At 60.0% G+C, this 15,549-nt stretch overlaps 1 protein-coding gene across 3 annotated transcripts in view; it reads left to right on the top strand.

Moving 5' to 3' along the window:
• Positions 1-15,549, top strand: part of SYT7 (synaptotagmin 7) — a gene marked incomplete at its 5' end in the record, with an annotated part of 59,893 nt that overhangs the window by 21,620 nt on the left and 22,724 nt on the right. The window contains 4 exons of one of the 3 annotated variants that reach the window (XM_081240438.1): positions 3,101-3,204; positions 7,363-7,442; positions 11,447-11,578; positions 12,495-12,719. In XM_081240438.1, the coding sequence (XP_081096564.1) occupies positions 3,101-3,204; positions 7,363-7,442; positions 11,447-11,578; positions 12,495-12,719 (541 nt within the window). The remainder of the gene's footprint in view (positions 1-3,100; positions 3,205-7,362; positions 7,443-11,446; positions 11,579-12,494; positions 12,720-15,549) is intronic. The other 2 variants (XM_081240436.1, XM_081240437.1) reach the window with 2 other exon arrangements.

The raw sequence follows: 15,549 nt of genomic DNA, 5'->3' as shown, positions 1-15,549 counted from the left end.
CCCCGACCCAGACCACACCAAATACCGCCTCCTCAGGAAAGCCTTCCCAGATAGCTCCCTAGTCCAGCAACCACTTCTTCATCTGTGTTTCCAGAGCTCTCTGTACACCTGAGAGGGAACTAACCCAAGAACCTTAATAATAATCCGTATCTACTGAGTACTACCATGGGGTGGGTGCCATTATTATCTTCACTTTATTTTTTTTTTAATGTAGGGTTTTTTTTTTTTTTTTTTTTTTTTTTGCAGTACGCAGGCCTCTCACTGTTGTGGCCTCTCCCGTTGCGGAGCACAGGCTCCGGATGCGCAGGCTCAGCGGCCATGGCTCACGGGCCCAGCCGCTCCGCAGCATGTGGGATCCTCCCAGACCGGGGCACGAACCCGCGTCCCCCGCATCGGCAGGCGGACCCTCAACCACTGCGCCACCAGGGAAGCCCAAATGTAGGGTTTTTTTTAAATAAATTTCTATTTTATTTATTTATTTTTGGCTGTGTTGAGTCTCCGTTGCTGCGTGTGGGCTTCCTCTAGCTGCGGCGAGCCGGGGGTCGGGGGTGGGGGCATACTCTTTGTTGCGGTGCGCGGGCTTCTCACTGTGGTGGCTTCTCTTGTTGCGGAGCACGGGCTCTAGGCGTGTGGGCTTCAGTAGTTGTGGCTCTCGGGCTCTAGAGCGCAGGCTCAGTAGTTGTGGCGCACAGGCTTAGGTGCTCCGTGGCCTGTGGGATCTTCCCGGGACAGGGATCGAACCTGGGCCCCCTGCACTGGCAGGCGGACTTTTAACCACTGCGCCACCAGGGAAGTCTCTATTTTTTTATTTTTTCATTTTTGGCCGTGCCGCGCGGCATGCAGGATCTTAGTTCCCCACTCAGGGATCAAACCCGTGCCCTCTGCAGTGGAAGCTTCTTAACCACTGGACCGCCAGGGAAATCCCCTATCTTCACTTTATAAAGGAGAAAGTGGAGACACTGAGAGGTTAAGACACTTATTCAAGGCCACACAGCTATTGAGAAGCAGAGGCTGCAGTCACACTTGGGTCTTTTCTCAGGTATTTTGGGTGTTTTCTTGAGCCGCAGCCTGGGTGCTCTACCAGTCCTGGTGCTAAGAAATAATAAGCTGAATTCTCACCTGTCCCCTGTGCCTCATGGTAGGTTCTTAATGGGGAGTGGTTGAAGAAAGCGCAGCCCAAGAATGGGATTTACTTTATTTAAAAGTGAGTTCAACAAGGGAAGGTCTGCTCCCCCAGCCCACATAGCACCCTGCCTCCCAGACCCTCCCCGTGGGGCAGGGGCAGCTTCCATGAAGAGAGCTAGAAAAAGCGCCGGCCCCATTCTCGGAAGGTACGTTCGCACACCTCTTTACCACAGGCCTGGGCCTGGGGGCCCTGGTGGTGTGCCCTGTGGTATTATGCACGCCCCCCCACGCCCAGAAGCCTGGAGGTTAAAGATAGAGGCCTCCCATTTGGCCTGAGAACTGTGACAAATGTGGCCCCTCCAGCCTTGCCGAGCTGTGCTCCTCCACCCGAGGAAGGGAAAGGCAGGACCAGTTCCTCGGTGTCTGTGGACTGTCTGGATCAGAGCTCCCTGGTGCTGTGGGCCCTGAGGTTGACAGTGAACTGGTGCAGTGGCTTTCTGGGGACCAAGGCTGTGGACCTGGCATGGGAGGAAGCTTAGTTGGCCTGGCAGGTGGACAGGGAGGCGCCCAGCAAGGGTGGCTTTTTCCCACAGCTCAGAGGCTCTGGAGGTTGCGGAGGGAGGGGTGGGGCCCAATCAGGATTCTGGGGAGAGCGGGCAGCAGACTGGCTGCCCAGGGCACTGGAGTGGTGGTGGGAGGTGGCCCGAGGGCCCTGAGAACAGGGGATGACTGCCTGGCCCTCCTTCATGAGGCCCCGCAGCAAAAGCATGAGACACCCAGACGCCCTGAAGCTAAAACCGAAGGAACCAGGACCAGACAGATCTTGTCAACTCTTAATTACCACCATCGCTGAAACTGAAAAGCCTAAGCAGGTTCCTCTGTAAATAAACAGAGTCTCCTTGACTTTAAGACGCATCCCCACCGTACACATATTTACAAAGCACATGTGATCTGTGCCGGTCTCTGTCGACTCTCCCCCACATGACAATTTCCGGTCAAGTTTTGCCTTCCTTACATTTGCTTTGGGCTCCTGTTTACAGCCACCTGTGAGGAGGGAGGGAGGAAGTTCAATCTACATTTACGGGGGGAGAAAACTGAGCTGTTAGGAGACTAAAGCCACACAGCTAGCAAGTGGTGGGATTGGCAAAGAAACCCGGGGTTTTGCTCCCAGGGCAAGTCCATCAAGGTTTCCACTCCAAAAGCATAGGACCCCCGAGCTGTTAGAATGGAAGCTGTGGGGCAGCCCCTGGGAACATTTAGGACATTGCCAGCCAACAAAGGTGGGGCTGAGCCGATGGGGTGGGAGGACTGGAGGCGAGCTCAGGGGCTAGGGCATGGGAGGACAGGGTGTGCAGAGGCCAGTTGGGTGGACTTGCAGCCCAAAAAAAGCTGAGCTAAAGGGGATGAGAACAGGTCAGAGCGTTCCAGAGATTCCCTCTTTGACTATAAATGTAGCTGTTGAGCCTTGGGCAACACTTAAGAGGGTCTGTCAGTGCCTGTGGGGCAGATGTCCTCAGAGGGACTATGGGAACTAACGCTTTGGGCAAATTCGATTGGGGTTGTAGCTCCGGGTATGTGTGGGGGGGGTGGGGGATGGAAGCATGCCACGCAGAAGCGGTGGCTCTTTTAGAGGCATTTGAAAGCCCGGTGGGTGAGGCCTGGCTAGGCCAAGGGCACACTTGGCCTCTCCCTTCGAGGGTGTGAAGTTTGGGGGATGGTGCGGACCCCACGCAGGGCTCGTGCAGTGAGGAACTGGGAGAGACCTGCCTGGAGACTCCCATTTTACAGATGAGGAAAGTGAGATGGAGAGAGAGGAAGAGACTTCCCAAAGTCAGCCAGCAAGGCAGAGCTGGGAGTAGAACTTGGGGCGCAGAGCTCCCAGTGTGGGTAGGGTGGTTGTTCCTGGGGGCTCTGGGCTGAGGAAAGGTAGCTGGCCCTGGCCAGTGAGGGTCTGACCTGTGTGTGTCCTCTCCAGGGGCGCCCACCCGCGATGTCCTGCTGGTCTCTGCCATCATCACCGTCAGCCTTAGCGTCACTGTCGTCCTCTGCGGCCTCTGCCACTGGTGTCAGCGCAAACTGGTGAGGCTCCCAAGGGCCCCGGGGACGGGGCCTGGCCCTGCCCCCACCCCCCCTCAATTACAGGCTCGTGAACACTCTCAAGGGCGCGCGCAGATGACCCACTTGCCCACATAGGCACACTTCCGTGGAAACTCACACCACACGCACGCACGCGCAGACTGAGAATCGAGGCCCCCTCCCACACAGCTCCGAGCGCCCCGTGCCCTCCGCCCGCGGCCCCCAGCACAGGGCTGGGCGTGGCCGAGCTGGGCCTCCTGTCCAATGAGGAGGCTCCGCCTGACCCGCCCCCCCCACACCCGCGCCCGCACATCCATCCTGGTTCTGAGGGTTTGTACAAGCACAAATGACTTCTTTTCATTTTTAACGAGGGCTGGGAAATTAACGAGCAGGATTAGGCCATCAGTAAGTAAGGAGACCATCAGGAGGGGCATTCATCACCGGAGGAGCTGGGCTGAGCCGCCCTCCCTGCGCCCCGGCAGCTCCCGGAGTGGGGCTGAGCCTCGAGAGCCCTACTCAACCCCCGTCCTGCTGCCCCAGCTTAGAAGTGCGATGGGGACTTTGGGGACTGCAGGGGGGACCCCCGAAGGTGGGCCCAGAGGTGTCCCAGGTGTGGGGCCTTTGCGGGCTTAGGTGAAGAAGGGTCCCTGGCAGGCACCTTCCATGCCCCAGATTGAGAACGGTGGGAGTGAGGGCAGGGTGCTGCATCTGGGAGCCCCATTCTCTCCCTGCCTGGCCACAGAGGGGCGGGGGGCGCGGTGGGGGGAAGGGCTGTGGCCATGGGTGCTGTGTAGGCGGGGGCTCAGTGCCTTAGTCCTAAAGAAGAGAAGGGGGCGGATGCTCCTGGGGAGGGCCCAAGAGGCCCATAACACGACGTGCTTCCTTCAGGAAAGGCAAACCCGGGAAATGGGAGTGTGATCCTTCATCCCGGGATGCTCAGTTTCAGGCAGCTCCTTTCCCTGGAGACGAGCCAGGGAGAAGGCCAGCCCTGCCCCACGTGTGAGTGTGTGCGAGTGTGTGTGTGACTCGGGCCCACTGCTTGCATGCAGGTGCCAGACTGTCTGCCCTGCATTGTTCCTGGATTTCCTGTCTCTCTGTCTGTCTCAGAATTTCAGGGGAGGTGGAGGAGGGGCTTGGCCACGTGCTTGTGTGTGCGAATGTCCTCAGAGGCTTGGGAGTGGCTGAGCGTGCACTGCAGCCCTGTGCGTCTCGTTGCAGGGCCCGTTCGGCTGTCTGTCTGTCTGTATTTGAAGGCAGGGGAGGGTTGTATGAACAGGCGCTGCTGGTGACCTTGAGTGGGGGTCTTTTGGGCTAAGGGTGTCGACTTCGAGGGCATTGGTACAGTGTGTGTGTGTGTGTGTGTGTGTGTGTGTGTGTGTGTCTGTTTGGCCCTGTATGGTGGGATGTGGATCATCTCATCAGATCCCCACGTTAAGTGCTGCAGTGTGTGTGTGTGTGTGTTTCTCTGTGTTTGTTGAGAGCCCTACCCCCACTCACCTGGAGACAGGAGTTCAGAGATGACAGCTTTTGTAGCAGGTGGGGGGCTGGCAGTGCAGTAAGTGCCTTGGGAAGCTGAGAGCTGCAGAACCTTCCCTGGCCCAGCCCCTCCTCCCAGCCTCCAGCCAGAACTTCCTCAGGGGTCCAGACCACAGTATGTCCCTCTTGACTTGCTCCTCTGAGCTGTTGATAGAACGTTACTTTGCCTAGGACACCCCAATCCTGCCACCCCCTTCCAACCCCTGGTCTCAGAAGCCAGGGAGCTTTTTGTCCAGGCTGTCTCCATGCTCCGTGGAAGGGGCTTTGAAATGCTCCCCCTGCACAGTTGCTGGGCTCTCCTTGCCTGCCTGTCCCCTCAGCAGCAGTGACGTGATACCTGACAGCCCAGATCCCATTTCCAAACATTAATAACTTCCTTAATCTCCAACTGGCTTTTTCCGGATCAGCCTGGCCAACCCCCTCCCTGATAAGCAGGCTTGGGGGATTGGCCTCCTTTGGAGCTGTTTTATGTCTCCTGGACCCCACCTGGGGTTCCTATCGTTGCCCCATTAACTTCCCCTGACCCCCAAGGCAAGTCCTGCCCTGGTTTCTGTCCCCCGTGTGCCCCAGCTCCTCTGCAAAGGGGTCCTTGCAGCTGGGGGGGAAGCCTCTCTGAGCTGTGGAAGGAAGAGGGACAGGCAGAAGCTCCCAGAACGCCCTGGGTGAACCAGGTGCCGGGCCTTGGGGAAGGGGCAACGGTCCAGCCTTCGAAGAGGGTGCTGACCAGAGCAAGTTCCCTGAAGACGAGGAAGAAAGAGGAGAAGGGGTGAGGGGTGGGACAGGGGGGCTCTCAGCTGGGTGCTCCCTGCCCCACGCTGCCGCATCTGCTGGAGAACGGGGTGCGGGGCTCCTGCCTGAGGGTCCTGCCCAAGAAGGGCCCTTGGCCACCAGGGAGGGGCTCCAGGCTCCTGATCTTCCCAGCTGGAACTAGGAATTATTGGGGATTTGAACTTCTGGGTAATGATGGGAGGGACCGGAGTTGAGCTGAGAGAGGGCAGCTTTTGTGGACCCAGGGGATCCAGCGGCTCTGTTTTTTAACTCTTAACGTTCTGGCTCAGAGGTAACGGCCTGAGGCTTGGACCCCTGGGTGGGTGGGGCTTCCAGTTAATGGATTTGGGGAACTGCCGGGTACCAGGTTCCACACCAAGTACCAGAGCCCATACAGTCCCTGCCACTGGGGCCTACGTTCCCAGGGGTGGGAGCTGAAGTAGGTAAGCAGAGTAATAATATCTGTGATGAGAAGCTTGAAGGGTGAGGGACCCAGGGCTGATCCAGTGACATCACACCATTTCGGACAGGAGGGGAAAGGGAGGCTGAAGAGGGCAAGGGACGTGAGCAGGGTGACATGGAGAATGTGGGGCACTGCTGGGACAGGACCCTGGCACCCCGAGACATAGGGGTACTGGAGGTGGCATGAGGGCCCTCCCCCCACCTCCACCCCCTTCCTGGGAGCTCCGCTGTTGTTCTCCCTAAACAGGCGGCTCCAGTCCCCGGAAGGGGCTGCAGCTGGCAGGAGCGTCGGGGAACGCGGCTGTGCGGCTTTTATTTTGCTTTAGGGAGGATGCAATAATTGACTGTTGTGGCTGTGGTCTTGGCTCACATGACGGGATGTTGGAGGAATGTGTGCCTGCGTGTGCGCGTGCGTGTGCATGTGCGTGTGCATGTGTGTGTGTCCCTGACCCCACTCGGCTGGGCAGGGGCAGGCCAGCGCCCAGTGGGAGACAGTTCCGGCCCCTGCACAGCCCCCTTCCCCCGCCCAGGCCCGTGGCCCCTGGGTGTGCGTGAGGATGTTTGGTTGTAGCCAGGAATGCTAATGGTGCCGGGCTCTGTGTGAGCTAAATTTAGAAACCCAAACCGAAAAGGTGAACGGTGCTCACCTTCCTGGCAGCAGGCCCTGTCACCGCCGCAGCCCTTCCTCTAGCCAGGGCACCCGGCACGCCCACCCCGTCCGTCATCCTGCCCTGCCGCACCCTCCACTCGCGCGGGTTGAGGAAGAGCCAGGCTGCCCCCGGCCCCAGCGTCAGTGGGCAGCCTCGCTTCCCAAGGCTGCCTTCCTGTGAAGGAGGGTGCTCAGGCCCTGCCCTGCCTCACGGGCCCAGGGCAGGAGGGACCCCAGGGAGCCCCCAGGCAGTGACGGACATGGCCCCGGCAGGACTGGGCACAGGCCCTCTCCCCACCCCTGCCACTCACGTCACTGGCCACTGCCAACCTTGCCCTGCAGGATGCCACCCCACCATCTGGGGGCAGTGACGTGGCCAGTGGGACGTGGCCAGGCACCTGAGAGCCGTCTGTCCACGGCAGAGGGAGATATGCTTCTGGGAGGCGAGCCAGAGCCCCAGGAGACAGGCAGATGGGAGGGACCTCATCCCTAGGGGTCAAGGATGGGGTGCAGGTCAAGGGGGCAGGCCAAGTCCTAGAGCCCGATGGGGCCCAGGAGTTGCCCACCAGGGATCAGGGATTGGTAGGGCTGGCACCCCAAGGTGGTGACACCCTCACACATTGGCCCCAGACCTTGTTGCCAAGGCTGGGCTCCAGTGTACTCCCCTCCTCCCAGGGCCCCGTTCTGGGGAGGCAGGGAGAGTCCAGCCCTGTCTCCCAGGAGTGACCCTGGTGCTGTCTCCACAGGGCAAACGCTACAAGAACTCCTTGGAGACGGTGGGCACGCCAGACTCAGGGCGTGGGCGCAGCGAGAAGAAGGCCATCAAGTAGGTGCCAAGCTTCGAGTTTGGGGTGGGGCACGCAGGCAACCCAAGTGGGAGGACCACCCCCGCAGATCTGGCCACACACACATTTCCCCCTCACAACCTGCTGCCTTGCTCTCTCCCCAGCCCAGTCCCATACACCCACTCCCAGCACCTCAGGGTGGCCCAGGGCTCCACCTTTCCTGCCTGTGCCTCCCAGACCCTCACAGTGTTCCAGGGCCCCCAGCCCTGTGTTCTGGCTGCTCTCGCTCCCAGCACCGTCTGCCTCTTCCCTCAACCCCGGGTGCCGCTTCCTCCTTCCAACCCTCACATTACACACACGCTGTCCCCAAGCCCTGCCTAACTCCCCTGCACCTCCGAGCTCCTCCCCCAGCCCTGGGGCTGGGGAGCCCCTCTCTGGGGGTGGGTGGTGGCGGCTCAGACTCTTTCCTCAGACCCCACCAATGTTCTGAGGGTAACCTGGAGGAAGGACGGGCAAAAACCCTGGGGACCCCAGCAGGACCCAGTGTTGGTCTGCTCAGGGAAAGCAGAGCGATGGGGAGACTCCCCTCGCCTGTCACGCCCGGTCCCCACTGCACATCTTGCTGCCTCTGGCTCGCCCCGGTTTCCCCATTTGGCTCTGAGATCCGTCTTCAGGTCGGCAGGTCTGCCTTGCACTGCAGACCACCTGCAGACCCCTGCTGAGGGTCACTGGAAGACGCTGGGAGAAGGTTCTCACCTGGTTGGGGGCTCTGGGAACAGGGCAGTAGGGGTGGGGCTCTCCCTAGAGGGCTCTGTACCCTTTGGCCAATGGCTTGGCCCTTTCCTCTCTGCTTCTTGGCCTAGGCCTTCACGGGGAGGCTGCTGGACGCCCCTCCATCTTAGCCTGCCAGCCAAGGGCTCCGCCTGGAAGCGGGGCCTCCCCCAGCCTCCCTGCCCCACCCTGCCTCCTTCAACTCAAGGCCCCAGCCGCACCTGCCCATGCCTTCCCTCCTGCCCTTCCCCTGGTCCATCTTCCCCTCTTCCTACTTCCCTCCTTCCTCTCCCCTTCTCCTGAGGGCTCCCTCCCTGCCCCTCTTCGGCCCCCCTCCTCTTTTTGCATCTCTTGCTCTGACCCTGTTTGGGGGCTTCGCAGAAGCTGTGGGTGTGTGTCTCTTGGGGGGCGGGTAAGTGAAGGGGTGGGCCAGGCTGAGGCTGGGCTTGGGAGGAGGCTGCGGGGAGCCTTTGAAGCTCGGTTTGGTTGCAGGCTCTCCAGTCTTCAAAGCCGAGAGCTGGCAGGTCTCAGGGGCTGTGGCAGAGCCCAGGCCCCAGGCTTTCTGAAGAGGGGAGGGACCACATGGCGGGAGCATGGGGCCAGCCCGGCACCTGCCACCTCCAGGCCAGGCCTCTAACCGAGTTTGCAGCCACGGTCTGGGCCAGAGAGCCTGTCTCTGCCAGCTGACCATCAGCTTCCTGGATAAGGCTGTGTGTGTACTAGATAGACTTAAAAAGGGCCCACAAGAGAAGCAGAGAGGGGGCAGTGGGGTGGGGAGCAGGCTCTGCAGGCTCTCTAAGACAAAGTGAGGGCAACAGTAGGTCGTCCCCTGCCTCTCTGTGGCCCTGCAGTCCCTGCCCCCTCCTACCCTGCCGAGCTTTCAGACCCTCTGCCCCAAGGGAAGGACGCCACCTTTCTTGTCTATATGCCCCCAGGTTCCTAGGCCTTTGCCTCTTCCCTGGGCCCAAAGCCAGTCGAGTGGCAGGAAGCAGGGTTTACCTGCTGCACAATCTCCCCCTGGGCTTAGGACCTCCTCCAAAAGGATCGTGTTATCAAGGATTCTGCGAAGCTGCATTCTTTAATACTGCTTCTCAAAAACTGTGTTCCTCAGAGCGCTTGTGCCCCATAAAAGATTAATAGTGATCCCATGAATTAAGGGTTCCATGACCAACTAAGTTTGGGAAACACTTATATTCATTGGCACATTAAAGGCTCTGAGAAGTCCTGCAGTACAGGAATCAGCATTCCATACATTTCTTTAATTAAAGATCCTCTTTTCTGGTGCCACAGCGCACAACCCAAGGGACCCTGGAGCTCCTTGGAGCACAGGGTGGGAGACCAGCCTGGCAGTGATGACCCTGGTTGGATCTTTCTCTCCAGGACCTAGGGTTGGATGGCCCTCGATTTTGGAGATCTGGAGCGGGCAGGGGGAGAGAGGCCTTCCAACTGCTCCGTCTCTCTGTTACACTAGGGGAGGGGGCCAAAGGATGTCTCTGGTGGGAATAGGGAATAGGCTCTTCTGTGGAGGGGGCCTCCCCAGGGAGACCCCCCCCCCAGTAGGGTTCCATCCCAGTGGACTGTTCTGCCTCTCCCACCTCCGGCACCCACTGCCCCTGTGAGCTGGCTCAGGGCTTTAGCCTTGGACCCTGTGCACAGAGTCTCCTGTGAGATGTTTCCAAGGTGCTCTCTGGACTGGCAGAGACTGACCACACCAGGGAGACCCAAGGGGGCCCTGCCCACCCTCAGCCCAGGGCCACTGTCTCCTCCTGGCCTGTGGGGACAGCTCAGCTTCTCTCCCTCTTTCTCTCCTTTGTTCCCGAGTCTAAGGCTGAGAACCAAGGTTGAGGTCAAACTCTGGGGGTGGTGAGGGGGAGAAGCAGGTCCCCCAAGAACACGTTTCCTCCATCCTCAGGGGGTGTGCCTCCCGACAGTGGCCTCCCCCGAGCAGGGCTCTCACCTTGCCCTTGAGCAGTGGCATGGCCTCAGCACACGCCAGGCCCACCCCTGACTCTCCTCCCCAGGCCCCTTCCCATAGACGCACTCCTGAGGGCTCAGGCGTGGCTCCTTTCCGGAATGTTCCTTTGGCCTGGGAGTTGCCCTCCTTTCCCTGTGCTCCCAGTTCTGCTCTTCGGGGTCCCAGGAGCCTGACGAGCTGGTGAAGCCCCTGGTCCTCCTGGGGTTTCCAGGCCATGCCTTCTGCTGAGGCTTCTGTTGCCCTCCTCCATTGGAGGTCCCTGCCTTCTCTGTGCTTCTAGCATATCTGCTTCTTTGGTAGGACATGTCACAGAACAGGAGGGGGTGGGGAGACTGGGGTACACGTTCCCTTCCAGACCCAGCAGCTCCAGTTTGGAAAAGGACAGGGGCAGGCCACGTACATGCCAAGGGCTGGAGGCTGAGTCTGCCCATCGGTCCCCCCAGAGAAAGGCAGGCTTCCTCTGCACAGGCACAGGCCTCCACGTGAAGGGCCCCCCCGTGACCTGCAGACAACCACCAGGTCAGAGGCCTGGAGACGCTTCCCTTTGCTGGGGTGACCCAGCCACCACTTTTGCAATGAGCAGAGAATGCCTTCTGTTCAGCTGAGATCTGGCCAATCTTCTGTGAAGGCTGCATCCCAGGCTTTCCCGAGGCCGGGAGAGAACAGAGGAGGCCAGGGGGACCTCAGGCCAGTGGGAGGAAGAGAGCCTGGCAGGGAGCTGGGCCTGTCCCAAGAGTGGCTCCGTTAGGTAGCTGGAAGGGGGCAGAACTTCAGGTCTTCCAGAACTGGGGCCTCAACCCCGGCATGGGAGAGCGGATGGCTCAGCGGTTACAGCCAGCCTTCGGGTTCCACAGGCAGGGAGACTGAGGCCCAGCACGTGGGCAGCAGGGTCTGATCTACCTTTCAGCAATCTCCAGCCAGAAGCCAGCACCCTGTCCTCCGCCCAGTCCCCACGCCATCGCCATCCCAGCCCAGGCCGTGTCCCCGGCCCCCCCTCCCCCTCCGCTCCCCCTCCCCTCTTCTCTCACCATCTTTCTCTCTCCCACCAGCTTCCCGGTGCGAGGCTCCAGTCTGCCCGCCTGCAGCTCGCCTCCTTGCACGCGGCTTCTCCCGCCCTGGAGCGTGTGCGCGTGCGCCCGTGCGTGTGCCACCCGCCTCTCTTCCCCTCACAGGAGCCGACCCCGGCCCGCCCCACCCTCCGTGCCCCGGGCCCGGCCCCTCTGCCCGCCACACAGGACTTGCAGTTCTTGTTTCTTCTTGTATCTCCCTGTTTTCTCCCCTCTCTCTCTGCCCCTCCAGTGATCTAGACAGAGACTTTTGGAATAACAATGAGAGCACAGTGCAGCAGAAATGGAGCTCCTACCCTCCCAAGGAGTTTATTCTAAACATTTCACCCTACGCCCCTTATGGCGACCCACGACTGTCCCTCAAGTGAGTGACTTTACCTGGTTTGATCATATGTACCGAGTATCCGAGTATCCGCGCACGCCCTCCTTCCCCCCATCCCACCCGGCCCCTCACTTCTCCTGCTCCTGCCCCCCTCCCCACCCGCGCACCCCATGGGCAGGCTGACCATGGAGACGAGCAACCCCTCCTGACCCCCCTCGCCTGCCTGCCCCTCCCCTGTCCCCTCCCCCAGGGCTAGCCACCAGGAGCACCCCTTCCGCGGCCACACCCGGCCCCCCAGCTGGTCCCCGTGGCCCCCGGCCCCCTCTGTGCAGTCAGGATGGGGTTGCCCGTTTTCGGTCCCTCCCTCTCGGTGTGGCTCGCTTCCTCCTCCCTGCTGTGTGCTGCTGCCCTGGCTGCTCTGGCGGTGGTCGGTGGTCGTGGCGGTGGTGGCGGTGATGGTGGTGGTGCTGATGGACTCTGACTAACACAGCTTTCTCTCTCTCCCTGCCTTGGGGCCTCCTGGCCTGGACAGCCCGCTCTTCCTCCGTCGTTAACCCTTCGTTGTCCTGTGGGATAGACTTGGAGGTGGCTGTCCTCCCCCCACCCCCGCCGCCCCAGCCCCAGGCGGTGGGGAGGGGCCCCCCTCCACTGTCGTGGTGCGTTGTTCTCCGACCCCAGCCCGCCCGGTCCCCTCTCTCCTCTCTGCAGGCTCCGCTGGTGACCCATCTGCAGTGCTGATGTCTCTCTCTCTCTCTCTCTCTCTCTCTCTCTCTCTCTGTCGTCTCTTGTCCGTCTGTCTCTCTCCTCCTCCTCTCTCACTGTCTCTTTCTTCCTTTTATCTGTCGTTGTTTTTCCCCCTCTTACCACCCCATCCCCACCCCCACGTGTGGCCTGCCCTCTGTCCCCCTACCGCCACCCCCGGTGCCCCTCTGGACCGGCTGCCTCGTGGTGCCTCCAGTGGCACCCTCCTGGCTGGCGCCAAAGTGGCCGCCGCTGCGGGGCTGGCAGTGGAGCGGGAAGGCCGGCTGGGGGAGAAGCTGGCGCCGGTGCCGCCACCCGGAGAGGACGCCTTGAGAAGCGGCGGCGCTGCCCCCAGCGAGCCGGGCAGCGGTGGCAAGGCGGGGAGAGGCCGCTGGCGGATGGTGCAGAGCCACCTGGCCGCCGGGAAGCTCAACTTGTCCAAGTGAGTGATGGCCCCACGGCCGCCAGAGCCGTGAGCTCAGGCCTGCCCCCGCCAGTGTGGACAGCAGGACCCCTGGCATGCCCGCTGCTGCCCCCAGAGGTGCCGTCCTCGGCCCCTGGCTCATCTCATCCCTTCACGAGACTCCCATCATCCTTGCCATCGGGCACGACTAACTCAGCCATGCACTGTGCATCTCAGTCTCCGGCTGCTGCCCCATCGGTTTCTTTCTTTGCCAGTGACCAGGTCATTCCATTTTCTGCCCCCAGGGCAGCTTCATTTTCAGTCCTTGGGTCATCCCATCCTCTTTGATTGGCCGCTCCATCTCAGCCTCCATGGGCATCAGGCTGCTGTTGTTAGCCATTGGACCATCCATCCCTGGGGAGCTGGCCCGCTCTCAGCCTGTTTTCTGCCGCTCATCTGCCACCGGGCTTTCCCTCTTGCAGCCAGCAGATGGCTCTAGACCCAGGGGTTAAGCCATTTCATTTTGACTATCAGGCGACTCCATTGGCTTGTCCCAGTCTTGCTTGCACCGTGACACCATCTGTTCCACAGGGCAACCCTGAGCAGCCGGGATGTCCCCATTGGCTCATCCTCATCTCGGCCATCCCCATTGGCTGTCCCAGTCTTGGTCAGTGAGCGGTCCCTCTCTCAGCTGTTGGGATTGTGTGTTCTTGGAGGTTGGGTTGTTGAGCCCTAGCTAACTTCTCTTTTCTGACGAAGGTGGTCTGGACATCAGACAGAAGAGCTGTTTCCTTTTTAATAACTGTCTGAGCTGGCCAAACAGTCCGTCCCTCCCTGGGAGCAGCAGACATAGGGTTGGCTCCTGTTCTCAGCAGACAGTATGTTCTCCCCTCCCACCATGGGGCAGCCTTATTCTCATCTTGGCTCTTAGAACCTTCCATTTCCCCATAGCTGAGCCTCCCGGGCTCTAAATCCTTTGAACTATGACCGTTCTCACCCATTGGGATCTAGGTTCCATTTTCAGCTTTTAGAACTGCCTCGTTCCCAGCTAGTGGAGCAGCCTCTCACTTAGAAGGCCAACAGCCCTGACCCCTTCTTAGCGGCTGGGCTGGTTCTCTTTAGAAAGCCTGTGGTTCCCGCCATTGGGACCACCAAGGGCCACCATGCCGAGACCTCATTTGCTTGTTGGCCTGAGGGAGCACGAGCGGATTTCTCCCCGACACTGAGCCTCCGGAGAACCCCAGAGGGCAGCCCCACACCCCCTCAGAGAACCAGGCCCGGTGCCCCACCCACGCCAGGTGGCCTTGGCCACAGACTCCAGGCTGGCTGAGGCCTCCCCGCCATCCACTGGCCCCAGGCCTGGAGGAACGGATTTTACTTCCCTGTGACGGAGAGGTTGTAAGTTGGACTAATTGGGGACGTGACAGAAAACCAGACTGAGGTCAAGCACGGAGGAGGAGGCGGCCGCCCAAGTGCCGTCCACCCGCCTCCTCGGCCTGACCCCCGGGAGCTGAGGGCCTCCCTGGCCAGCCAGGCCTGCGCCTGCCTCTGCTGGTCGCCCTGATTCCAGGCCTGAGCCAGGCAAGGCTGCTGCTCCTTCCAAGACCCCAGCTAAAGCCCTGTTTTGCTGTTCTCTCTTTCTTCCTTCCTTCCTTCTTTCCTTCTTTCCTTTTCTTTTCTTTTTTCTTTCTTTCTTTTTCTCTTTACTATTCTCTGACTTTCTCTCCCTCTTTTGCTCTCACTCTTCTTCTCTCTTTCTCTCTCTCAGCGCACAGGGGCAGCCTAACTGTTGTCCTTTTGATTCCCAGGATAGGCTCAGGGAGTGAGCCAGGCTGAGGTCTGGTTGCAGTGGTGAAAGTGGCTCCAAGGGCCCTGGGGCCTCCCTCGGGCAGCTCGGGGGTACCACGGCTACCCTGTGGCTCTAGACCAGGAGGTAGCAAGCTATCTCTATAAAAGGCCTGATAGGGAAGAGGCTTTGCAAGTCACATAGTCTCTTTTATGACTACTCAACCCCAGCCTTGTAGCCCCAAAACAGCCACAGAGAGGATGTAAATTAATGACAATGGCTGTATTCCAGTAAAACTTTATTTACAAAAACAAGTGGCGGTCCAGATTTGGCCCACAGGCTATAGCTTGCCAATCCCTGCCCTAGACAACTGGAATGGAAGATGGAGGGAAGGAACAGAAGAAGTGGAGGTTGGGCCCTCTGAGGCTGTGGCCCTGCATGCGCTGAAATCTCTGGCCAGGAAACAAAGCAGACAGGTTGCCTGGGGAGGCCAGGGGTCTCTGACTCCTTCTATCTCCACCTCCTGAGACATTTGCAGCTTCCACTGGCAAGGGAGCATCCTTCCCTGGGCCTGACCTCATTGGTCCCCGTGGCAACCGTGTGATGGAGGCAACTCAGGAATTTTTACCCCGTTTTACAGAAGAGGAAACTGAGGGGTGGACTCCCTTTTTCCAAAGTCCCACAGTTAAAAAGCGGCAGAGATGGGCTTTGAACCCTGGGTCTCTCTGACCCCAGACCACCTCTGATGAGCCGTGTCCTGTCTCCTGTCTGTCCTTGCCCTGTTCCCAGCGTGTTTCAGAGATCCTGGTGGCCCATGAGGCAGGTGCACAGAGGACAGGATAATTACCCTGTTCTTTGTCAGAACCGTGGTAAAGTGGCCAGCCAGGTGGTTTCCCTGCGTCCCCTCCTCTGACTGGGAGTCATTCCCAAGATCCCGGGAATTGACACTAAGCCTCAGAAACAAGGAACCCCAGAAGGAGGGCAAAGATCTGCGCCAGAGCCTGAACCCTAAGTCAGCGCCAGCCACAGGGCAGAGGTCCGGGAGCCCGAGGATGCGCCCCAGCGTCTGAGGACAAAGCATGA

This window comes from Mesoplodon bidens (genome assembly GCF_964165515.1).
Source record: "Mesoplodon bidens genome assembly, chromosome: 7".
Lineage (NCBI taxonomy): Eukaryota > Metazoa > Chordata > Mammalia > Artiodactyla > Ziphiidae > Mesoplodon > Mesoplodon bidens.
The sequence above is the reverse complement of the archived record's forward strand: the minus strand, read 5'-3'. Positions and strand labels throughout refer to the sequence as shown.